This window comes from Myxine glutinosa, chromosome 2 (assembly GCF_964187855.1).
Source record: "Myxine glutinosa chromosome 2, kmMyxGlut1.1, whole genome shotgun sequence".
Classification (NCBI taxonomy): domain Eukaryota; kingdom Metazoa; phylum Chordata; class Myxini; order Myxiniformes; family Myxinidae; genus Myxine; species Myxine glutinosa.
Window position 1 is genome coordinate 36,156,016 of NC_136262.1, and position 26,015 is coordinate 36,182,030.

The 26,015-nt window shown below is 42.4% G+C and overlaps 1 protein-coding gene across 1 annotated transcript in view; it reads left to right on the top strand.

The window, feature by feature from the left end:
• LOC137422398 (uncharacterized) overlaps window positions 1–25,450 on the top strand; it is a 32,001-nt gene extending 6,551 nt beyond the window's left edge. The window contains exons 5-10 of the mRNA XM_078772580.1: window positions 4,041–5,544; window positions 5,627–5,873; window positions 9,374–11,395; window positions 16,036–23,490; window positions 23,592–23,628; window positions 25,056–25,450. Coding sequence (XP_078628706.1) covers window positions 4,041–5,544; window positions 5,627–5,873; window positions 9,374–11,395; window positions 16,036–23,490; window positions 23,592–23,628; window positions 25,056–25,063 — 11,273 coding nt within the window. The 3' untranslated portion in view covers window positions 25,064–25,450. The remainder of the gene's footprint in view (window positions 1–4,040; window positions 5,545–5,626; window positions 5,874–9,373; window positions 11,396–16,035; window positions 23,491–23,591; window positions 23,629–25,055) is intronic.
• The last annotated feature ends 565 nt before the right edge of the window (window positions 25,451–26,015 follow it).

Genomic DNA, 26,015 nt, shown 5'->3' on the forward strand with positions numbered 1-26,015 from the left:
GGTCTTTTCAGTCTTTGGTTTTTTTTTTAGGTCTTTTGGGTCTTTGGGGGTCTTTTCAGTGTTCGAGTCTTTGGGGTTTCTTTTAGGGTCTTCAGTGTCTTTTGGGTCTTTTCAGTCTTTGGGGACTTTTGGGTCTTTTCAGTCTTTGGGATATTTTGGGTCTTCGGGGTCTTTGGGGTCGTTTGGGTTTTCAGGGTTTTTGGGTCCTTGGGGTCTTTTGGGGTATTCAGGGTCCTTGGGGTATTTTGGGTACTTCTCAGTCTTCTCGGTCTTCTCGATCTTTTTGGTCCTTGGGGGGACGAGGGGAGGGGGTGGGTCTTTTGGGTCCTCTGGATACTTTAGGTTAAGCATTTCAGGTTACAATTGTGTGTGGCGTCAAGTCAGCTCTCCAACCAATGGGTGAAGAGCCGACATACATACATACATACATACATACATACATGCATACATACATACATACAAACACGTTCTCCATTATACAGTCACATGAAAAAGTAAGAACACCCCATGTAAAGTTTAGACTTTTTCAACATATTTCAACATACAGCTATTTGATCTTTATTTCAACAATATTGATAGATAAAGGTGATATAATATAACAAATATCATGAAACATTTACATTTTGTAGTCCATTGTGTAATTTAAATAAACATAAATGCAAATTTCGCATGCGGAAAAAGTAAGCACACCCTTGGCTCTAATAGGTGGTATTGTCCCCTTTGGAAGAAACAACCTCAAGTAGGCGTTTCTTATAACTGTCTACCAGTCTCTGACATCGACTGGGAGAAATTTTTGCCCACTCCTCCATACAGAATTCTTTCAGCTGTGCGATGTTTGAGGGGTTTCTTGCATGCACAGCTCGTTTCAAATCCCCCCACAACATCTCGATGGGATTTCGATCCGGGCTTTGACTTGGCCATTCCAGAACCCTCCATTTCTTTCTCTTCAGCCATTCCTTGGTGGATTTACTGGTATGTTTAGGGTCATTGTCATGATGCAAGGTCCACCTTCGGTTGAGCTTCAACTTTCCGACAGATGGCCTCACATTATCCTCAAGCACCCTCTGGAACAATGAAGAATTAATTGTGGATTCTATGATGGTGAGCTGCCCAGGCCCTGATGCAGCAAAGCTGCCCCAAACCATAATATATCCAACACCATGCCTTGCAGTTGGTATCAGGTTCTTGTGGTCAAATAGCTCTAACTTTGACTCATCTGTCCAGAGCACATTGTTCCAGAAGTGCTGGTCTTTGCCTCGGTGTTCATTGGCAAACTTAAGTCTTGCCCTGATGTTCTTTCTGGACAGCAAAGGTTTCCTCCTGGCACACCTCCCATGTAGATCAAATTTGTGCAGCCTCTTTCTAATGGTAGACTCGTGCACTTTGACATCAAGAGTGGCAAGAGCTACCAGTAGGTCCCGTGATGACATTCTGGGGTTCTTCGAGACTTCTTTCAGCATCGTGCGGTCTGCTCTCGGGCTGAACTTCCTGGGGCAGCCTGGCCTGAACAAGTTGCCAGTTGTTTGGAATTTCCTCCACTTGTAGATGATCTTCCGGACAGTCGAATGATTGATTTCAAATTGTTTGGAGATCTTTTTAAATCCCTTCCCAGACTCATAGGCATCTATAACCTTCTTTCTGAAGGCCTCAGAGAGCTCTTTTGATCTAGGCATGTTGACGCCGCACACTTCAACAACAAAGAGCAAACCAAACTAAATGTCTGAGTTTAAAATAAGACAGGTTCCTCCAAGATCCTCTCTGACGATGTTCTAATCATTTGCACCTGAGCTGGTGCACCTGATTCTAATTTTAGGTATTTGAAGTAGTGATAAATGTAGGGGTGTACTTAATTTTTCCACATGCGAAATTTGTATTTATGTTTATTTAAATTACACAATGGACTACAAAATGTAAATGTTTCATGATATTTGTTATATTATATCACCTTTATCTATCAATATTGTTGAAATGAAGATCAAATAGCTGTATGTTGAAATATGTTGAAAAAGTCAAAACTTTACATGGGGTGTACTTACTTTTTCACGTGACTGTATATAGATCATCACTAGGAGAGTACCTCCCATATGGGCGATCTTGTTCCAAGCATGCAACACATTTTTCTCCCATCAGATATTTTCTGCTGACACAACTGCTTTGACTTGGATTTCTTGCTGATTTATTTTGGTAATATATTGCTCTTGTTGATTTCTGTTCAACGTCGGTGGCCTTGGTTTTTGAGGCATCCCATTTTTCGAGAGAGAAAAAAACATCAACCGTCATACTGTCTGACAATACCCACAACCAACCCCCCAATGAAGAACAATCATGAAGAAGCTTTGCGTGTTTTGGGTCTCCCCCCCCCCCCCCCCAGCCCCTTCATCATCGACAATCAGTAACGGAATCCGAGCTCGCAATGCACCGTTTCTCTATGTACCGTCGTCGGCAGGATCACAGTGAGTTCACAATGTCACGCCACTGGCAAACTCGAAAATTGACAGTCTAGGGGTTTTTCGGCACTTTGTGATTGGCAAAAAAAAAAATATTCCCTTCAAATTAGACCGTGATTAATGATAGCCAATTGGTTTACAGGAAAAAAAAATAGCATTTTTGTTCCCTTTTAAGGGTCTTTTGGGTCTTCACAGTCTTTGGAGTCTTTTCAGTCTTCGGAGTCTTTTCGGTCATTTGGTCTTCGGGGTGTTTAAGGGTCTTTGGGGTATTTTGGTTCTCTTGGATCTTCAGGGTCTTCAAGGGTCTTTTGGGTCTTCGGGGTCATTAAGCGTGTTTGGAATATTTTCGGTCTTTGGGTTTTTTTTTAAGCTCTTCAGAGTCTTTTGGTTCTCTTGGGTCTTCGGGGTCTTCAATGGTCTTTTGGGCCTTCAAGGTCGTTAAGGGTCTTTGGAATATTTTTGGTCTTTGGGGTCTTTTAGGTCTTCGGGTTATTTTGGGTCCTCGGGGTGTTTTGGGTCTTAGAGGTATTTAGGGGTGCTTGGGGTCTTAAGGATCGTGAGGATCTCAAAGGGTTTTCAAAGGTCGAAGAGGTCTCAGCATACATTTAAAAGGACATAATTAATTAATAGACGCACGTAATTAATAGACACAAAAAGCATGAAAAACACACACACACACACACACACACACACACACACACACACACACACACACACACACGCACACACGCACACACGCACACACGCACACACGCACACACACACCCTCATCCATTTGTAGCAGACGTTGGTTTCAGATCATTCTGGAACAATCATGAAGAAGCTTTGCGTGTTCGGAAGGCATTGAATTCAGTAGTGGAAAGAGAGTATGTTTGATTCCTATTTGGGTGAACAAAGATGGCGGACGGTGGTGTCAACTTTCAGAGTCGAACCTCCTCCTATCCAGTTAGTATAGAGATCAGTGGTCCGAATGCATTACGTAACAAATACACACACAAACTTCTTCTTTATATATTTATAGATAAATATATATGAACGATATATTTCTCAAACAAAAGAAAAATGTGTAAGGTTAACAAAATTACGTCATTTCAGGAGAATTGTTTAATACAAATTTTGTGTTTATCAAAATTTATTTACAAACCAACAATCGCTGCATCGTTCGGGACTCTCGATCTCAGACTTGTATGGTGTATGAATTCGGGAACGCTGGTCGATAAGTTATCTGTTGTTTTTTTTTTCCAAATCAAATACACAGACTGTTTTAATCTTGAACAAATCGACCAAAACATATAATTGTACTGTATACATTTTAACCAGATTTTGAAAAGTTTTGATTTTTCCGTCTTATTCAAGACCTGACGTCGTTAACGAAAAAAATTTTCCTCTTAAAACCACCATGCAATAGTGACTTCAAGACGCAGGTGTTGATAATTGAAAATTACCACCACAGCGATTTGGAAGATAAAAAAAAAGTACGAGCGTGAAGAGGAAGATTCTGTCTAGTCAATGGCGTGTTCGCCCGAGAGGTTCTGGAGAAGGAGGGCAACGGTTAACTTTGGAGTGATACGGCGTGCTTTGGTTGTTCCACAGGCATGTTTTCGTTGTTGGTGCCGCGCCTCGAAACGGGCGTACCACAACCCGTAATCGTCACGGTGGTAAAAAGCCCGGACAGCCTGCATTGCCAACTGCAGTGCTTGGCGCCCGAACTGCGCAAGCTTACTCGGGAAATGAAGAGCTATTTCGACCGTGAGAGACATGTGCAAGTCGACGAAGTTGAGAAAAAAGAGGTTTATGCTCCTGGTACCCCCTGCGCCGTGCTGAGGGCTTCGGACAACGTATGGTACCGGGCGGTTGTGTGGCAGAACCAGGGTCACGTTGTGGAGGTCTCCTTCGTTGACGTTGGTCTTGTAGAGATGGTTTCCCTGTCGCAACTCAGGCCTTTGCTGTTTCGTTTCGTGAGGCTTCCCGTGCAGGCGTTTCTGTGTCGCCTCCTTTACCAAGGGGATGGTCCGCCATCTTGGAACGATGAGCAAACGGCCATGTTGCGTTCTTTGGTGCATGGCCGATCGCTCGTAGCTCTACTGTCTTCCTACAATGAACGGGACAAGAGTTATTCCATCGTGCTCATAGATCAGAATAGTCGGTCTATAAATAGTGAGCTCTCCAGGAGTGCACGTTCGGCTCGTCCTCCGATCGGGACACCATTACAGACACGTGGTGGTGATGGTTGTGAGGTTGAGCCTGAGGCTGTTCCTCGTTCTTCTCAGGAAACGAAGCCTTTTTTGAAGCTCGTGAGTCCTTACAGGCCCCTGATCTTTCAGCCTGGGCATGCTTTGGTGGTTCAGGTATCGAGTATTTGCACACCCGGGGAGTTCTCGTGCCAAGTGATGGAGCACGTGGCGAGTCTCAAAATCATGATGGAGATGCTTCAAGTGAGCTGCGCCAACGCCTTGCCCAAGCCGATCGCTTTCCCTGGACCATGTGCCGCACGTTGTAACGTCGATCGTCGATGGCACCGGGGCTTCGCATTGGGTCCGGTTCAAAACGGTACCCAAGTGTGTGTCTTGTTCGTCGATTACGGCAACGATGACCTGGTGATGGTGCAAGACTTGCTGCCTTTACCCAGTCGTTTCCTAAACGACCCGGCGTATGCGTTTCGGTGTTGCTTGCACAGACTGACACCTGTGTCGACCGGCTGGCCTACACCTGCCGCTGACGCGTTTCAAGAGTTCGTGGAGGACTCGCTGCAAAGTGGCACCCCGGTCATGTGCAATGTTTTCATGCTGATCGGCTTGGCCAGTGGTGAAAGCGCTCACGTGGTTGACATCAGTACACCTTTCCAGGATGCTGCCGGGATGCTGGTGACTCGATGCTTCGCTCGTTATTTGGAAGCTCCGGCCCTGCTGGCACCTGGAGAAACTTTCCGCTCTTTTTGCTATTCATCCCATGGTCTCAAGGTGGGATCTGAGGCTACAGTAGCTCCCGTTTTTGTGAAAAGTCCATTGTGCTTCTATTGTCACCTAAAGAGCAACAGAGATCAACTCGAGGCGTTCATGAAGGCTTTGAATGACCACTGCAAGGACTTTAGCATTTGGTATGTTCAAAGTTTCTCTTTCATAATTTTCTGTCGTGACTTTTGTGTAGATGTTTTTAACCCCATTTTTTTTTGATTTTAGGCAATGCAGGGGGTTCCCAATTGAGGAAGGCCCATGTTTTGCACGATACGGTGATCGGTGGCACAGGGCTATGGCTTTGTCTCGCTCTGCCGACGGTCTTGTCCGTGTTTTCTTCGTCGATTATGGAAGTGAGAAAGAGGTTTACCAGTTGGACTTGCTTCCGATCTCAGCAGATGCCTTAAAGTTTGTCAACTGGCCCATGCAGGCAGTTCAATGCTGTCTGAATGACCTTGAAGATGTGTCCGAGGTTTGCACGTTTGTTTCGACTGATTTTCATTTTGTGCCTGTCAGTCAAATTTTTAAGTGCTTGTAATTTGGAGTTTTTAGTTTCTACTGAACTATATATATATATATATGTACACACACACTTTTTTTTTTCTTTTTTTTTTTTGTTAAATTTCCTTTTTTAAACAAGTTGTCCAACTAAGTGTAGCACCTCCACCCATGTTGGCTACCTTCCTTTTTTTCTCAGATTTATTTTTCAACCTTTTATTTTTAGCTCACTTGGAACAAAATTGTTCAGGGGAGGTATTAGTGCGGGTGTCAGTCAGTAAGTCAGGCTGTATGTAAACACTTGGAACTTCTCAAACGACACTATTTTGATGAAACTTGACCACAACCTTCATCACCTGTGAGGTACGAAAGCTTGTTCACAGCATTAAAAAAAAAATCAGGGGTTTTCCCCCCAAAAACGTTATTTACTTTCTTCTCGGTTACATATTTTGTGGGTCATCTGCACCTACCAGTGGTTCCCTGGTTATTTATAGGTTGGGTTTAACGTGGGTCTTGCGTGAATTTGACCGTGCTGTTTAGCAATGTGTGCTGTGGTGTTGTACCATGACACACTGGGTTGATCCTTTGGAAGGTTTAAAGCTGATTTATTACCCCGCACACACAAAGCGGGGTTAAGCGATTGGTTCACTTTATGATCGAGGAAGTACGTAATTTCAATTGAATATTAATATATTTTCAATACTGGAAAACTTGAGCCGAACATAAACCTGTAGTTTAGCAGCACTTTGGTTCTAAAATTTGGTGAAATGTATGGAATCTCATCCCGAGGTCACATGCACAGAGAGGAGCAAGGTAATTTTTTTTTTTCTAATTCATTTACTTGGCTGGCAGACAACCAAAACTGAAAATCGTTCCAAACAGGAAACTTAATGTTTGTAGTGATGTCATGAGGGACGCAAACGGGCATGAATAACTAATTTAACGTCTTGAGTAAGACGGTGCATCAACGGTGATAAACTTCCGAAATTTGTATTTATTATTTTATACGACCTTTAAAACCTTTATTTAATGTCAAAGGAATTATATACATTAACACTGTAGAACACAAATCGCCACCTTGGCACTTTCAAAAACATTCCACTTAGCAGTAGTACTTGGGGGAAAAACATTCATGCTTCGGGGACAAAGTAACTCAGATAAGAAAAACCCCCAATATTAAACGTCTTGAACCATTTCTTGGACATGAATTTACCAGTCTTGTTCAAACTTGGCACACAGATAATTATGATTGATGGTTTACATATTGTCGTGTCCCCGGGGTTAAGACCCCTGGGTGACGAATGACCGAAACGAGCTTTAACTCCGAGGCGTATTTCGAACCTTGGCTGCATTGTTTTTGGCGTGTGCGGGAAAGGCCCGAGCCTTATCTAATCGGGAACACACGGGGTTAATCCGAACCCACAAACGAAACGAGACAAGAAATAAGTCACAATGATTTAATGAAAATAATGTAAGCAATTAAAATGAATTTGAGGTAAAAACCTATTTCCTATTTTGAGACGTCTCCTCTCAGACTCGTATACAAACAAGGAAGAGCAATCGGAGATTGCAGACCCTCGCCAGGATTTGGTTTCGATGGTTTTTAAGGCTTTTGTGTTAAAACAAATATGGCGGCTGAACCACGTGACCGATGACGTCATTTGTTTTCTAAACTAATTTATTCCTAGATTATGCTCAAGAAATTTCATCTTTATCAGATTTAGTTTTTACTTGTCAAATTATGACGTCATAATGGAGGCACCTATGATTTCATCATTAACAGATGTTATTCCACATGGAGAGTTCTTTCCAATGAGTAATGTCAATTTTTTTTATATGCACATTTTTCAGACAGATATAGAGGTGCAAATGGTTTTGTGTTTTTTCAAGATGGCGGCCCAACCACATGACCTATGACGTCATGATTATCATTAAAAAAATTCCACAGGTGGAGTTGCACCTATGGTAAATTTCCTGTCAACAAAATTGCAGAGAAAATCATATTTATTCTGTGCGGACAAACAAACGGACTCAAATGCAATACCCTCTCCTCAGGCGAGGGTAACAAGGGAAAAGATTAAATTAAAATAAATGCCGGCTGGCGCTTAACTCTAGTCTCAACGAGTGGGGTTGGCGTTCGTCGCCTCCAAACCACCGCGAGGGAAGCGCACCAACAAATGGCGCCAAAACGCCCAGGCGTGAACAAGCAGCCAACAGGCCCTTCCTCGCTTCCACCGCCAAGCGAGACGTGGCTCTTTCCTCCCCCGAAAAGCACCACAGTTCAACAACACCCTTCTCCTCCGATGTTGCAAAACTTCCAAAAGCTCTGACACGTCTCCTCACCAGCGCCCACTCGAGCCGAGAGCCAGAACGAGAGAAAATGCGACCGCCTCCAACGAACGTCAGGACCAGAAGAGAGGCCAAGATGGCGAGACAGCTTCTTTTTGCTCTCCTAGCTCTCGAATGTTCGACGCCGACGTCGTACTGTCCAATCACCGGAGACGCATTGAATCACCATTGCCATGACCATCGTCTTCAGGGCGGGGCCTCACAGCCTTGCTTGACGCCCAAGGACGAATGTCGAAGCGTAGCCTCACCGTCGTCGGGGGGGGGGGGGGGGGGGCGCGGAGTCTAATCTCTGTTCGGATGACGTCGGGGTTTACTTGCCGGTTGGCAAATGTGCTGGGTCTCTGGAGCCCATTGCCTGGCCGGCTGAGTTTTATAAGAACATTAGGGAAAAAAATCATAGGGGCAATTACACACTGAGGGTTATCCCTAAACCCTACCTAATTAGCATAGCTCCACCCCTTGTATCGACACGTATACGATCTTATTCTATATAGATTCCCTACTTATGTACATCGAGATGGCTTCTTCTTTGCATCACACTGTCAATACTAAAACCAACACATTCTTAAATTTCCTGAGGTATTCCATGCCTACCCACACAAACATAATATGCACACCATTTTTTTTTAGGTCAGCTCCAAGATAGCCAACTGGCAGCCATTTTGTTACTCAAAGGTGTCCCCAACCGTTTCTTAGACATGAATGGACCAAATTTGTTCAAACTTGACACAGACAATAAATGAGTGTACATGTGCAGAATATTTTGTTTTGTAATCCCACCAAAGATTGCCAACTGGTGGCCTTTAACTCTGTACAGCAGAATTGCTAAAACCATGGTGGCTGACATTCTTTCTCCTTGTTGAACATAATTTTTTTTTTTTAAGCTGTGTCCCTTGCTGCGTTTGAAGACGATACCACTATATTAAATCAGTGGTCCAAGTTTTAAGGTTATCTTAAATGTATTGACATGTATAATGACACACTGATGCAAATGTTCACGTTCACTACTTTTACTGTTTTGATTTTTGTTCTTTAGGTGGCACTTATATTTTAATCGTAAATTCTTTCCTTTGGTATGTTGTAGATTTTAGTTTTTGTATTGTAATAAAGTATCGATGTTTGCAGAGAGAACTGGATTTGACCAAAGATCACTTTCTGGAGTTGGTGGATTGCCCTCTGCGTGCAGTGGTTTCCTTTCGGGACTCTGATGGTCGGCTTGGTCTGGAACTCTACAGGGAAACTAAACGCATCAATACTGTGATTCGTGAGTTGCTTCCTACATACAAGAATGTTTCGATATCTAACAAGGTGGCACCTCAAGTTGATGAGGAAGACTCTGGTGATACGAGCATCAAGTGTAGGCGTCTCTGTCCTCGTACGATCAGCCAGCTGAATGTTGACTTGGCGCAAGGAAAAACACAATTTGGACAGAAAGGAAATGAATCGGAGGATTGTGTAGAAGTGCCTTCAACAATGTATGAGTCTCAGCACAGGAGACAGAGGAATGCAAGTGGATCTCCAGAGGAGGGTAGGGCAAAGCTACTCGAGACTACACAAACAAAGAAAAGAAAGATAGTTTTGAGCCCTGTGAATCCTGAAAATGCCCAAGGAAGAGCAGCTGTTGGCTGTTTCCCTCAGTCACTTGCAAGGAGCAAAAGCGAAAGTCTTTCGAAAGTTGCTGTGGAAAAATCACCTGCACAGCAGTGGCCTGTTACATTACCGACACTAGCCAGCTTTCCTCCTATGACTGCCGTAACGATGGGATTTACCTGCAGTGTGTTCGTTTCATATGCCTCCAGCCCCCAGTCCATTTTTGTACAGCTTGCTTCAGATGAAAATTGCATCGGTGTGCTTGCTGACGAGTTGAATGCTGCATATGCAACTTTGCCTGTTGAATCTGTTGAGGAATCGTTGCTTATCCCAGGGGTGGTTGTGGCAGCGCTGTTCAGCTTTGATTGCTGCTGGTACAGAGCCGTCGTACTAGGTTCTCCGGAAACCGATGGAACTGTTGCTGTGGAGTTTGTCGATTATGGAAATTCTGAGAAGGTTCCTGTTGGCATGGTTCGTAGTCTATCCGCAACGTTTCTCATGACGCCTCGGATGAGTATTCCCTGCTGCATTGCTGGATCTTGTTTGATGGGTGCACAAAAAACGTGGTCCAATCAGGTGTTGGAGTGTGTGGCTGATTTGACCAAAAGCGATGAACTGCAGTGCAAGTTTTTGCGTAAATATGAGGATTTGCTGTGGGAGGTGAACCTGTTTGAAGGTGGGGAGGACTTTGCAGATTGTCTTGCGAAACTGCAAGATTATGTTGCAAAGCCTATCCAATCTTTTGCAGCTTTGGTAAATGATGCAGCTTCACTTGTGCAGGAAGAAGTTAAAGATGAAAGCATTGTTGGCAAACTTCCTACTGTGTTTGAAGCTCCGATGGAGCCCGGAACCAGATACGATGTGTACATTTCCGTTGTGTTATCGCCACTTGATTTCTGGTGCCAGTTGAAAGCTGATGCTGACGGGCCATTGTGGGACTTCATGCAGGAAATTGAAGAGCAGGATGTCACTGGGCTTGCTATTTCTGGCCCACTTCCACAAGCCGCACTCTGCCTGGCAAGATATGGTGAAGATGGTGCCTTGTATCGTGCACGTGTCACAGAAACGAGAGATGAGAGCACCTCGGTTCTCTTTGTAGATTTTGGTAATTTGGATGATATTAACATGGAGGACCTAAAGCAAATACCTAGTGCACTGGCAAATGTGCCACCATTTGCATTTCACTGCCAGCTGGAGGGCTGCTCCTCAGCAGGAGATGAAATCGGTTCTGTGGTTTTCCAAACCCTGGTGATTGAGAAACCATTTAATATGGAGGTCGTGGAGCGAGATGTCATCACAGACACTTTGACAGTACGACTGTACGATGAAGACGGAGAATTGTTATTGAACAAGTTGGGAAATTCCCAAGTTGTAGAAACTGACGTTAAGCAGCTTGAAGTGTTGGAAGACGCAATTATGTGGGATGAAGATTGTAAGCAGCAGCAATTGGGTGTTGTTGAGGCGACCATTCAAGGCAGCTTCCAACAAGGTTGCCCTGAGGAAACTGTTGAAAACCAGGAATTATTGGATGATGCATGCCAGTCAAAAGGAAACAAGGTAAATTGATGTGCATGCTCATAACACAATTGTTACATTATAAATATGAAAACCCTAGTGATGTTGCTAAAGTTTGTTTTCTGACTACATTACAAAGTTTTGTTGCTTTTTCAGTTATTTTATTTTTTGTTTGATACCCGTGCATCATTTGATATGAGCAGCATTGTTCTCTTTTGGAGATGCCCCCTTAACATTATGGCATTAATCCATTGGATCAAATTTTCATTGGTATTCATGGCCTTGTAGCATGCTGTACTGATTGAGCATTAGCATACCTTTCACAAAGGCCATATGTGCTTTTGCAGAGTGAAGGGGAGGGGGAGATTATACGTTTGTTAGTAACTCAACTGGACTATGGCCAGCTGAGTTTTTGTCGACACCCAGTGTCTGTCGTCCGTCTGTCTGCCTGTCTGTGTCGGTCTGTCTGTCTAAACAATTTGACGTCTACGCTCCAAAAGTCACAAATATTGATTGAATTTGATGAAACTTGTTATGCAGCATCTTTAAGACATAAACTAGTTTGGGATTGCATTTGGGTGTTGCACGCCCAAAAATGGGCGCGGCAGGGCGGCTATATTAAAAAATCAATTTTTGTCAATCTGGTACTTCCTAATGTAGCTGGAAGGCTGAAACTTGGTGTGTAGACAGTATGTAACAAACCTCAACACATATATTACGGGTTTTGACGATGTCTGAAAAATGACCGTCGTGACCTATGACTTGACCCATAAACATCAGTTTCGACGACATCCAAGCTCAGTCACAAATACTGATAAAATTTGATGAAACTTGTACCTTTTGCCACTTAAAGATATTTGAAAACACACATATAAACGCACATATACACATATAAATGCACATATAAACTATATAGTTTGTGTTTCTATTATGCATATTCTAACCATATTGATATAGACCAGTTGAGTTCAGGTTCCCTGGAACCTCTAGTTATAATTGCCAAATGATGCCACTGTTATTAATTGATACTAGTTGAGGCTGCAGAACTTCTGCGGAACAGATGGGGAGGATTTGAAGTAGGGGAGCACTTTGTCAAGAGAATACGCAGTTCCGTCGGATAAATGTAATCTTTCCTCGGTAGGTAAGGTGTGTGATAATCCTCATGTTATGACAATAGGTTGTGCAGCGAAATGCTATTAATTTTTAAAGTAAACATTGCTGTCCAATTGTGCATCTCGCAAATCGCCTTTATCGCCAGGTTACCTGCAAATATGCCAAGGTGCCCAATATTGTGGTCTCTTGCAACTACACACTGTGGTATTCCATCTGGGCCACATGGATCAACCATTCCTGCAAAACCATGACCGGTCCCAACATGTGCATGCATGATGAAGTGTTCTTCGTCTCAGGTCGACGTGGATGGTTCTCATCCTCAACCAATAAAGCGAGACTTGAAAATAAACAGTTCCCATCACAAAATATCTTAACGAAAAATCTCTGTTTGGAGCAGTAAATATTGCTATTTTACAACAAACGGAACTTCTGCACAACATATTACCTTCATAACTAAGGGGTGTTGCAAAATAAATGATACATTTTTTCCCCAAAGATGAAATGAAGTTTCAATCGGCTGAAAATCCAACCGAAGGCTTTATTTCATTCAAAAATGAAAAACTCACGTTCAATACACGTCAATATATCCACCATTAGCTTCAGAAACCATTTGAAGTCTACTTTTAAAATTTTCAGCAAAGACACGAACATTAGTCGCAAATATGACGGAGACAACACGCAGGCAACGTGCGTGACACGTCATGATGACGCACGCGGACATGTGGTCAATACAATCTGGGGGGAAAAAGTATCATTTATTTTGCAACACCCGATACACCTCCGATAAAACAATCACTCTGGGAAAAAAAGAAAAAAGGAAATGATGTATTACCTTGTACATGTTACCCTCGTAATAATAACTACACCTCCGATAAATAGGATAGCTCCAGCAAAATAAATATTACCTCAACATTACATTCATAAGAAAAACAACAATATCGCTTCAGAGAAAATCTGTTTGAGGCATTAGGCCCATACATGCTATGGCCTTTTCAAGGCACGTGAAAGCTATCGGCTGCAACCTTTTGATATACATTTGATAATCCTTGCTTTACACTGAAGGGAAAACTGAAATGGAAGGCATAACAATTGTGAATACTGTAACACTTCCGCAGATGGCTTTGGCCAACCCGAGCAGGAACATGGTGGCTGAGGCCAGCTGTCCAGCTAATGGCTGTATGGCAGTCCTTTGATGGTCCACCCACCAATTTATTAATACATTGACCTTTTGTCCGTCCAAACCTCCAATCAAAAGCCACATTTCGACTATTTAGTATATTGATATGCTTTTCACCCCTCAGCCCGAATTGGGCTAAGGGGTATTGTCCCGGGCGTCCGTCAACTTTTGGTTTCCGTCAATTTCGAGCAGAACGGCTTGTCCGATTAAATCCATGTTTGCAGTGTGTGTTGGGGTTGAGTAGAGGAAGGTTCCTTTCGAAAATGGGCGTGCTGCGATTTTCGATATGGCCGCCACGGTAGCCATCTTGAAATTGGTTTCCGTCAATTTCGAGCAGAATGGCTTGTCCGATTAAATCCATGTTTGCAGTGTGTTGGGGTTGAGTAGAGGAAGGTTCCTTTCGAAAATGGGTGTGCTGCGATTTTCAATATGGCCGCCATGGCAGCCATCTTGAAATTGGTTTCCACCATGCATGGGCTGAAGGGTTATGCCTGCTTTGCGGTGCTATTTATTTACAATGTTATCATTTTTATTTATTTTGTAATTGGAATGCCATGCTATGGAAGGTCCTATTGAGCCCCTCTATATACCTTAACATGGCGAATGTTTAAAACATAGGAATTATTCCGGACTCTTTGTAGCTGATTAGCCTAATCAACTCAGAACCCTCACCCCCCACCTAAACCCTGCACACCTCCACACCTCCACAATTCACTTTTTAAAATGTCTATTGTGCATCAGTATGAATAATTTGCATTTGATACTGCAAAAATAATACTGCATTTGTGATCAGATTTATTTGGCATGGAAAAGGAGAAGAATCTGATACTGATTGTACATTGTCATTGTATGCTTTTTACAGGATATGTACTTAAATAAATGCACATAATGTGTAATATGGATCACATGATGGCATACCCTGTGTTCCTGGAACAAAGTTGATCAATAGAATTTGAGGTTGCCAAATATAGAAGCAAGTTCCTTCAGGTCAATGTTTTGTGGAACTTCATGTTTTATTGACTAGGTGGATAACCCAACAAGTCATTATTGCATCGATGAGGAACGGATGCATGTTTTCTCAACTTTAGCTTGGAAAACCTTTTCTCACCACTGTCCACAAACAGTGAGGGTCATGAAGATGCGGAGAGCAAAAAATGTGTTGAGGACATTATCCGTGAGATTATTTTTGCAAACAAAATTCAAAACATCTTGTGTTTATGCCCACTTTGGAACTCGTCCTGCAATGGCTCGTAAATTCACTGAACAAATCGGAAGCATCAATATCTTTGGAGTCCCCATGTTGTAAAGCTTGCTCTAGCTTCAAGCTTTGAATTCCATCATTTCCTTTGATGTTCTATTCTTGCAAACTGAATCGTCATAGAGGAAGCCAAACAAAGAAGGAATTTGATGCATCTGTGTGAATGTTTAACTGATTGTATTGCAATATCAAGGATTGAAAAAGAAAAAGTCCACTGAGTTTTTATTGGGGTTCCGAATCAGCTCGTGTGTTTCATATATGAATGTGAATGGCTTCAAGTTTTCTCCTAGCATGGACCACTGGTCCATGGACCAGATATGTTTCAAAGCGTGCCGGTCTCCAACTCTTCATCAAGTTACAGTAATTTGCATATTACAGTAATTCAACAATACAATTGAAGACCCGAGTAGAAGACTTATTTAAGTCACCAAATAACAGTCAAATTATTATACATTGTTACCATACTGCAGATGGAGTTCCTGGTTCTAACTCACTTTGCCTAAGAATGTGACTTAAGGACTTAAGTACTACTTCCACTTAGGTCTTCAATTATATCATCCCCTCCCCCCCCCCCCCCCCTCTCCTCCCTTCTATTTTTCATGCCCACAATATATCCATTGGCTAAGCGCAGCTAACATAGTTAACAAGATAAAGACCAGAGGGGAGGGGGAGAGGGGTTGGGGACGGGGAGCAGGTGACAGGTCAAAGCAGAAATATCAATTGACACCCTCCATTACCAGCAGTTTTCATGCGGCATTTGCGGTTCTTATTTCAACGCACGATCATGGGGCGTACTTCTGGTGTCCTGGGGGAGGGAGGGTGGTTCGCCTGGCTTAGAGCTAGCCGTTAACTGTTCATATTAAAGGAAAAACGGTTTTTGTTTACCGATGTAATTTCATGACTAGTTTTGACATTCATTTTTTTGCTGCTACAGGCAACCACTTGCCTAAATGTTTGGGTTTTTTTATTATTATTTTTTGGAACAATTGTCCTAATGGCCTTTGCCCAATGTAGGTATTGATATGATTGTGTTTACTTTACATGTACTGTTGCTTCAGTGATTAGAACCTTTGAGCAGCTTGTATTTGTTTGACTACTTGGCCTCAATCTCAAAATGCTTCTTTCCTCCAGCAGCTTTGTTTGGCTGCAACCCAAGAGGAGCTGTTGAGCACCGTATCAGCACCATCACCATGGCCAGAAAATGCACTTTGTGTTGGACAGTCATCACCAGTCTTCCTCACCATGGTCAATCCAAATTGCTCTTTTGCACTCCAGTTGCAATCTTGGCAAGAAGCAGTAGAGAGAGTGCAGTCTGAACTAGCAAATGTTGAGAAGCTTGAGTTGCTCACAAACTCGCCAATGCTGAGACATCTTTGTGTTGCTCGATACAGTGCAGATTATTTGCTGTACCGTGCAGAAGTGGTGTCTTTGGAACCTGGAAGTATTACTGTGCAATATATTGATTTTGGCAACTTTGAGACCATTTCTTACACAGACTTGAAGTTGTACGAGTTGCCGCCTTCGCTGCTGACAGTTCCAGCATTATGTGTCCAATGCCATGTGGAGGGTTTACCTGAACCTCCTCCAGTTATAGCTGCCAGGGTTTGCGACTACCTTTGGTCCTTCATCGAAGCTTCAGTGCTTTGTGCAACGTTTGTTTGCCATGGGGCTGATGGCCTTTGGCAGGTGCTATTGAAAAATGGTGAAGAATCAATCAATCATCAAGTGATGGAGATTGTTGGACAAGTGGGGACTGCAGTGGATTCGACCGTGTTCGTGGAAGAGGTTAGCCAAAATCTCTACACAGAATCTCTGGAGGATTGTAATGGACACACCAACTCTGAAACGGGTGTAAAAATATTGGATGAAGCTTCTGCTTTGGTGAAGGACGATTCTGGATTGGATTTTGAAAGTGTTGAAACATCAAGCATTACTGAAAACAAAAATGGCTCTGGTCATGGTGATTTAAATGAGCAATTGACAAGCTCCCTTGAAAAATCATTCAGTGACATGGCCAATTCCAGTGCAGATATCATAGAATTTGTAGAAAAGAAGCAAAATCATGGAGGTTTGCCATTTGACTTTCCAATATCGGGAAGGCAGGATGTGCCAATAAAAGAAAAGCTGCAAGTTGAGTTTTCAAATGTGGTCGATGCAGAGAGACATGACCAACCATTCTCCAGTAACTGCAATTACCAACAGGATGATTTGAATGCATGTACAATTATAAGTGAGGCAGTTGATGCTTTATTTTGTGAAACTGTGAAAATATCTGACTTACAGGAGGAAGACCATTGTCGTGTACTGCATTTTCACAAATCTGAAGGGGCCAAGGTAGAACAGGAACAGCAACTTCATCTCTTGGATATAACTGGAAGTGGCATTTCTCCAGAAAATCAGCTGGACCCGCTGCTCATTCATTGGCCGAGTGAAGATCATGCCAAAAGCAGTGCAAGTGGAAATCTGCAAGGCAATTGTGAACTGGAAACCGAGGTCAAAGCAACTGTTGAACAGTTTCCTTCTCCCACTTTCATTGATCATGGTGCGACTCTGTCTGAGAGCAATTACAAGGAAATCCCTGTTTTTGAAAGGGTTCCAGAGAATGTTTGTGGCAGCATGGTCCATTCGATTTGTGTTTCAGATGTGAAAAATGAAAGGGATGACAAGAATGAGCTTCATGAGACATCACTTCTTGGACTGAGTGCTTCACAGGAAGAAAGCCAAAAAAGCCATTTTGCAGTACCAGTCAAAGAGTTATTTCCAGAAGAACATGTGCAAGAGAAGAATTTTGATAAACTAAATGAGCAATCTATTGATGTGGAATCAATTGGAGTTGAGGCAACTTGCACAAGGTTGGAGGATGAAACTTGCACAATTTTTCCATTTGAAAGTTTGGCCGAGACTTGCAAAGGTGTTGAAACTAGTGATTTTTCCCTCGGTGAAAAGGGGATTGAAGAAGATACAATTTTTCGGCAGACCCTTTTTCCAATTGATTATTCGGCAGACTTGAAAAATGACAATCGCAATGATAGTGTGAAGGAGATGGATGAGAAAATTGCATTTCATGTGCCATTGCCACTACCTGAAATGAATATTTGTCAAGATGCAAAGGATAATGAAACTCTTGCAGAGCTTCGGCCCACACTTGTCCAAGAGCTGAGCAGCCACAATCTTGATGTATCAAATGAGCACCTGCTTGAACGTGCACCGACTGAAGTTGGGACCACCTCAGAAGCCTCTTTAATACTGAGCATGGAATTTGAGAACTCGAATGAAGGAGAAACCGCAATAATGATGCCTGTGGTTGAAGATGAAGCCACATTGGTACCACCTGCGAAGAAAAATTGTCTTGCAGTATTATCGGGTGGTTATTCTGAAGGAATCACATTATACACCAGTCATTGGTGGGGTGCAGTTCTTAACCAGAGTCATGAATGCACTATATCAACTGCTAAACCTGCTGGAAATGATGCCTTGGCAGAAGGAGATGAGCCCTGTACATCTCATGTTTGTAATCCAGATGGGGCAGTTCTGGTTGAGAGGGATTCTCCAGAAATGTTTTTTGAAGAGTTTGCAAATTCCAAGGCATGTTCATTGGGAAATAATCATGCATTGCTTGACAAGAAAGACACTGAAGTTATGAAGATGGGGGAAGAGAATGATCTGCAAGATACATTGCTTCTGGAACTTGGCACTGGCCAGAAGGAAAAATTTGGGACTGATTTTGTAGAGCCAATATTGAAGCGATCCCTCGAAAAAAATGAGAGTTGTAGCAACCTAAACACCCCATTGGATGAGCATGTGGATAATCTCAGATCGACGAAAAGTGATTCAAGTGCAAGGTATGAAGAGAAAATGCTTACATTTGACTTGAATGTCGAGGACTCTTGTGAAGATGAAGCTCAACATTTGTCATTGGATGAAATGACTGTCGCTGAGGTACCCCAGGAAAATCTACAAGATGTAGGTCCTACAGATACACCCACAAGAGATATTGAGGGGAAACAGCTGGCCCTGATGCTCATTCGATCACATGGTGAACAACTGGATGAATTGCAGGAAGAAATTGAATTTCCAATTTCTGGACTTTTTGGCAATGAGGACAGTGCTGAAAATGGTCAAGGACTTTGTCCAGTTGTTGAGAAGGATACTCCAGAAATTGTGTCACTTGATAATGAGTTTGAAGCTGAGGAATGTATAATGGGGAATGAACCATTGGGTGATATTGGAGGCATGAAAGGTCTGGGTGAGGAAGATGAGCTTTGTAAGGAATCTTTGTCTGAAATGAGCAATCGCCAAGAGGCCAGTTGGGAATCCAATTTGTCAAGACCGATGTTGGTTACATTTCCAGAAAATGTCCTTGATGAGAGCTACAGCAATGTTGACATGCCAAATAGCAAACAAGTGGCTGATCTTGGAACGATCGAAAGTGAGCTCGCTGATGCAAGCTCTGGAGAGACAATTGCCCAATTTGAAAAAGCGCAAGGAGGTGTTGAACATCTCGATTTGTATATCCCTGATATAGCTGCAGTAAGATGTCAAGAGAAATCACAGGTCGTTTGTGTGACGGACATGCAGGCAAGTGAGGTTTTTGAAGGGAATTTGTTGAAGCAGTTTTCCATTCAATCCCAGAGTTCAGATCTGGATAAAAGTTGTGAAGGCCAATTCCTCACTGTGGATCAACCTAATAGAAGTGATGCCAAGGCAGAAGGCTATGACAAGTCAAGTGCTTCTCATTGTCATGCAGATGGTACAGCTATAGTTGAGAGGGGAGCTACAGAAATAGTTTTTGATGAATGTACAATAGGGAATGGCACATTGGATGGTGTAAAGAAAAAGGACATTGAGTTTACAAATGTGCTGGGTGAGGAAAGTGATCTTCCTGAAGCATTGCTTCCTGAACTTGGCACTTGCCAGAAGGTGAATGTTGAAACGAGTTTTGTAGAGCCAATATTGGAACAATCCCCCAAAACGTGTATTAAAGAGAATAGTTTAAGCAACGTCAACTTCCTGTTCATGTTAGTTAAGCAAGTAGCTTGTCTTGAATCGAACAAAAATGAGTGCAGTGCAAGCTTTGAAGAGAAAATATCCACATTTGATGTGAATGTCAAAGATTCTCTTGATTATGCTCAGCATTTGTCATTGGATAAACCCCCAGCTACTGAGGTACCCCAGGTAGAGCTGCAAGATGTGGGTCTGATAGATTCATCAGCAATGGATATTGAGGGGACATATCTTGTCCCGATGCTCATTGGGTCACAGGGTGAACAACCGGCTGAGTTGCATGAAGAAAGTAAATTGCCAAGTGCTGAACTTTTTGGCAATGAGAATGCTTCTGGACATTATCAAGGATTGTGTCTGTCTTCTTGCAATCCACATGAAGTAGCTGCACTTGATAAGGATATTACAGAAATTGTACCACTTGAGAAAGCGTTTCAGGTTGAAGAATGTTCAATGGGGAATGAATCCGATGATGGTGTTGGAGGCATGAAAGATGAGGATGAGGAAAGTGAGCTTTGTGAGGATTCTCTGGCTGAAATAAACACTTCCCAAGGTGTTAATCAGAAAACAGATTTGGTAGAAGAAATGTTGGAGCCATTTGCAGAACCTGTATTAGAGGAGAGCTACAGCAATGTTGATGTGCCAAATACTGAGCAAATGACTGATCTTGGAACAATCACTGGAGAGAGAATTGTCCAATTTGAAATGGTGGAAGGTGGTGTAACAGCCACAGTTGGGCCTCAAGAGGAAGAGAAGAATGCTCGTCAAACGGACGAGTGGGAAAGTGATGTTTTTGACAGGAATTTGCCGAAGCAATCACTCGTTCAATCTCAGAGTTCAGATCTGGATAATAGTTGTGAAGGCCAATTACTCACTGTTGATAAACCGAATGGAAGTGATGCCAAGGCAGAAGGCTGTGATTATTCAAGTGCTTTTCACATTTGTAATGCAGATGTTGCAGCTGTAGTTGAGAGCGGATCTACAGAAATAGCTTTTGACGAATATACAATAGGGAATGATGCATTGGATGGCGTGAAGAAAAGGGACATTGAAGTTGTGAATGTGCTGGGTGAGGATGGTGATCTTTCTGAAACATTGCTTCCTGAACTTGGCACTTACCAGAAGGCAAATCCTAAGACTGATTTTGTCGAGCCGATGTTGGAACGATCCCCAAAAGAATGTATTAAAGAAGAAAGTTGCAGCAACTTTACATTGTTGGTTGAGCAATTGTCTTATCTTGAATCAAACAAAAGTGAGTCAAGTGCAAGCTTTGAAGAGAAAATGCCCCCATTTGATGTGAATGTGGAGGACTCTAGTGATGATGATGATGAAGCTCAACACTTGTTATTTGATGAACTTGTAGTTACTGCGGTATGCCAGGAAAAGCTACAAGATGTAGGTTTGATAGATTCATCAGCAATAGATATTGAGGGGAAATCTCCGGTCCCGATCCTCATTGGATCACAGGGTGAACAACCGGATGAGTTTCCTGAAGAAAGTAAATTGCCAATTGCTGAACTTTTTGGCAATGAGAATGCCTCTGGACATTATCAAGGATTGTGTCTGTCTTGCAATCCAGATGAAACAGCTGTGCTTTATACGGATATTCCAGAAATTGTACCACTTGAGAAAGCGTTTCAGGTTGAAGAATGTTCAATGGGGAATGAGTCCGATGATGGTGTTGAAGGCATGAAAGATGAGGATGAGGAAAGTGAGCTTTGTAAGGATTCTCTGTCTGAAATAAACACTTCCCAAGGTGTGAGTTGGAAAACAGATTTGGTAGAAGAAATGTTGGAGCCATTTGCAGAACCTGTATTGGAGGAGAGCTACAGCAATGCTGATGTGCCAAATACTGAGCAAGTAACTGATCTTGGAACAATCACTGGAGAGAGAATTGTCCAATTTGAAATGGTGGAAGGTGGTGTAACAGCCACAGTTGTGCCTCAAGAGGAAGAGAAGAATGCTTGTCAAACGGATGAGTGGGAAAGTGATGTTTTTGACAGGAATTTGCCGAAGCAATCACTCGTTCAATCTCAGAGTTCAGATCTGGATAATAGTTGTGAAGGCCAATTACTCACTGTTGATAAACCGAATGGAAGTGATGCCAAGGCAGAAGGCTGTGATTATTCAAGTGCTTTTCACATTTGTAATGCAGATATTGCAGCTGTAGTTGAGAGCGGATCTGCAGAAATAGCTTTTGACGAATATACAATAGGGAATGACGCATTGGATGGCGTGAAGAAATGGGACATTGAAGTTGTGAATGTGCTGGGTGAGGATGGTGATCTTTCTGAAACATTGCTTCCTGAACTTGGCACTTACCAGAAGGCAAATCTTCAGACCGATTTTGTCGAGCCGATGTTGGAACGATCCTCAAAAGAATGTATTAAAGAAGAAAGTTGCAGCAACTTTAAATTGTTGGTTGAGCAAGTGTCTTATCTTGAATCAAACAAAAGTGAGTCAAGTGCAAGCTTTGAAGAGAAAATGCCCCCATTTGATGTGAATGTGGAGGACTCTAGTGATGATGATGAAGCTCAACACTTGTTATTTGATGAACTTGTAGTTTCTGCGGTATGCCAGGAAAAGCTACAAGATGTAGGTTTGATAGATTCATCAGCAATAGATATTGAGAGGAAATCTCCGGTCCCGATCCTCATTGGATCACAGGGTGAACAACCAGATGAGTTTCCTGAAGAAAGTAAATTGCCAATTGCTGAACTTTTTGGCAATGAGAATGCCTCTGGACATTATCAAGGATTGTGTCCGTCTTGCAATCCAGATGAAACAGCTGTGCTTTATAAGGATATTCCAGAAATTGTACCACTTGAGAAAGTGTTTCAAGTTGAAGAATGTTCATTGGGGAATGAGCCTGATAATGGTATTGGAGGCATGAAAGATGAGGATGAGGGAAGTGAGCTTTGTAAGGAATCTCAATCTGAAATTAACACTTGCCAAGGTGTGAGTTGGAAAACAGATTTGGTAGAACAAATGTTTGAGCCATTTGCAGAACCTTTATTGGAGAAGAGCTACAGCAATGTTGATGTGCCAAGCACCGAACAAGTGACTGATCTTGGAACAATCGCTGATGTAAACTCTGGAGAGACAATTGCCCAATTTGAAAAAGTGCAAGGAGGTGTAACAGCCACAGTTAAGCCTCAAGAGGAAGAGAAGAATTCTTGCCAAATGGAGAAGTGGGAAAGTGATGTTTTTGAGGGGAATTTGCCAAATCCATCGCTTGTTCAATCCCAGAGTTCAGATCTGGATGATGGTTGTGAAGGCCAATTACTCACTGATGAATGCAGTGCAAATGAGAGATGTGCTGAATTATGTTGCGAACCTTCTTCGCCTTGCAGTTCAGGTGGAGAGTTTGTGCTTGAGCAGGATTCTGCAGGATTTTTTCCTGAGAAAGAGTTTGAAAATGCTGAGGGATGTGGAGTAGTGGATTCCTCTTTGGATGATTCGGGGGCAATGGCAGTTGTGGAAGAAGCATTTGATGGAAATGCCCTTCACGAGAATTTTGATTCTGGAGTGGGCGTTCACCATGCGCTAAATTGCGCAACTGCTGCACATCTGGCGTTACCTCTCGAGGTACTTTTATTTCATCACCAAATTGTGGAATCAGACCCAAGTCCTCGGAATTGCTTTTAATTAATTTTGTTGTCATCTTTCCCATTTCCTTTATCCTTCAGCAGGAGTTGAACATTGTGCAAGTTCAAGCTGCTGAAGGTAGGTTTCTCTTCACAAATTTTAGTTGTAGTTTTTATTTTTTGCAAGTGAATTGATGTCTTGTTTTCAGGTGTCACTTTTGTGCTTCAAATCGAAGTGCTACCTGTACTTGATCCAGTATTAATAATGTCTTTCTAAAATTGCTGGTCAAACTCACTGCATATTTTTGTCTTTGAGAGAAGTTTCGTGCACAGTTGTAAGGACAAAAACAGTGGTGAGTTTGAGGTGAAGGTGGGAGTGCATCAGGGGTCGGTACCAATTCCACTACTATTTCTAGCTGTGATGGAGGTGCTGGCTCGGAATGTAAAGGAGGGTTTACCGTGGGAGTTGTATGCAGACGATCTGGTATCTATTGCAGAAAGTATGGATGGACTGAAGGAGAAGATGAACAAGTGGAAGGAATGTATGGATACAAAAGGTCTGAAGGTGAATATCGGAAAAACGAAGGTGATGGCAAGTGGTAAAGCATGTGGTGAGGTGGAAAGAACTGGGAAGTGGCCGTGTGCTGTGTGCAGGAAGGGTGTCGGAGTGAACTCCATTCAATGTACAATGTGCGCTGAGTGGGTTCATCAAAAATGTAGTGGTCTGAGAAGGTCATTTACCAGTGTGGCAGCTACATTCAAGTGTAAGGTGTGCACAGCAGATAGAAGAAATGTTGAGTTGGATCTTGGAGACGGCATGAAGCTGGAAGGTGTGAAAACGTTTTGCTGCCTCGGAGACATGCTGAATGGAGAAGGTGGATCAGACTCTGCCACGGTTGCTAGAGTGATGTGCATGGAAGAAGTTTCGGGAACTGAGTGGCGTGCTGACGAGGAGGGGAGTGTCGTTGAAGCTGAAGGGAAAGGTGTATGCTGCATGTGTGAAGTGTTATGATTTATGGGAGCGAGACATGGGTAATGAACGTAGAGCAGCAACAAAGGCTGGAAAGGGTGGAAATGCGAATGGTTCGGTGGATGTGCGGAGTATAGTTGAGAGGAAGACAAATGATGAATTGCGAAAGATGATGGGAATAGAGCCTGTGATGGATGCTGTGAAGAGAAACAGGTTGAGATGGTTTGGTCATGTGTTGAGGAAGGATGAAAGTGACTGGTTGAGAAAAGTGATGGAAATGAATGTAGAAGGAAGTGGAGGACGGGGAAGACTGAGAAAGACTTAGCTAAATGTAGTGGAAGAAGAAATGTGGGCAAGGGGGTTACCAAGGGGAGATGCAGAAAATATGGTAAAATGGAGAAGATTGTCATTGGGCCCTCAAGGCTAACCTCCGCTCTAGCAGGGAAAATGGCCTTAAAATGCCTGTTGTTGTTGAGAAGTTTCAAAACGTCATTTGAACCGATGCCATTGTGAAGTTTCTTATTATTATTATTATTATAGCATTTTTCTTAGTTTGCCTATTAATTCATTTATTTGTTGTTTTTTTTTGTCTGCAGAACTTTAAAAGGGCAGACGTATACCACCAAAGTGTGTCTGGAAGAGTAGTTTATGAAGGTTTAATATGTTTGTTGATCTTACTCGTTTGTGCATTGTTCATATTTTCCAAAATTAATGGTAACTTTTGGTGTGGTTATTAGGAGCCGTTTTCCTTAATATTATCCGAGTCATTGGTCTGAAGTTTTAATTTTCTTCTGTGCATGTGTGGAAAGATTTAGTTGTTTTTTTTTTGTTGTTGTTTTTGTCGATAAGAGTGAGTAAAATCTCAATTCCTGTGTAAATGTTTTTGGCTATGTTAAAGGCCCTTATCTTTTCCTTTTTTTTCTGTTTTCATCAAACTGATGGCCTTTTTATACATAATTGAATTTGTTGCCATCACTTGCTTATTAAACACTTTTTGCCAATAAAATTATCTTGGTTTATTTTATTTCTTTCACTATTCCCCCAACATGATAGTTTTCCTGATGAGACCATTCCTCTTTATTAGGCTACAATGCACCTTTACTGGCCTGATGTAGAGAATGCTCTTGCAGACTTGTTTCTGTGAAATTGGTGAAATCCCCCCCGCCCCTCCTTTCCGCTTGATATCGATTTCTAAATTTGACAAACATTGTTACCCAACACGTGCGAAGCAAGGTGGTGTTCAGCAGTTGGTTCACTTTGTCTGTCTTCAGACGTCGGTCTGTCGTCGTGGAACTATTTTTGATGTCAGTTGCATTCTGTATTTTGATTATCGTAGAACATCAATCTTCAGTTTTGCGGTTGAAATTGACAATTTATGGAATCTCATCCCAATTGTGCATGTGCAGAGACTAAGGTAATTGTTTTGGCTATTTGGCTGGCAAGCAAATTTTAAAATCCTTTCAAACGGGAAACTTGGTTTTTATGGACATCATAAAGTACACACAGGCAAAAACCAATTTCACATGTGAAAGACGGTACTAACGTTCCAAAAAAAT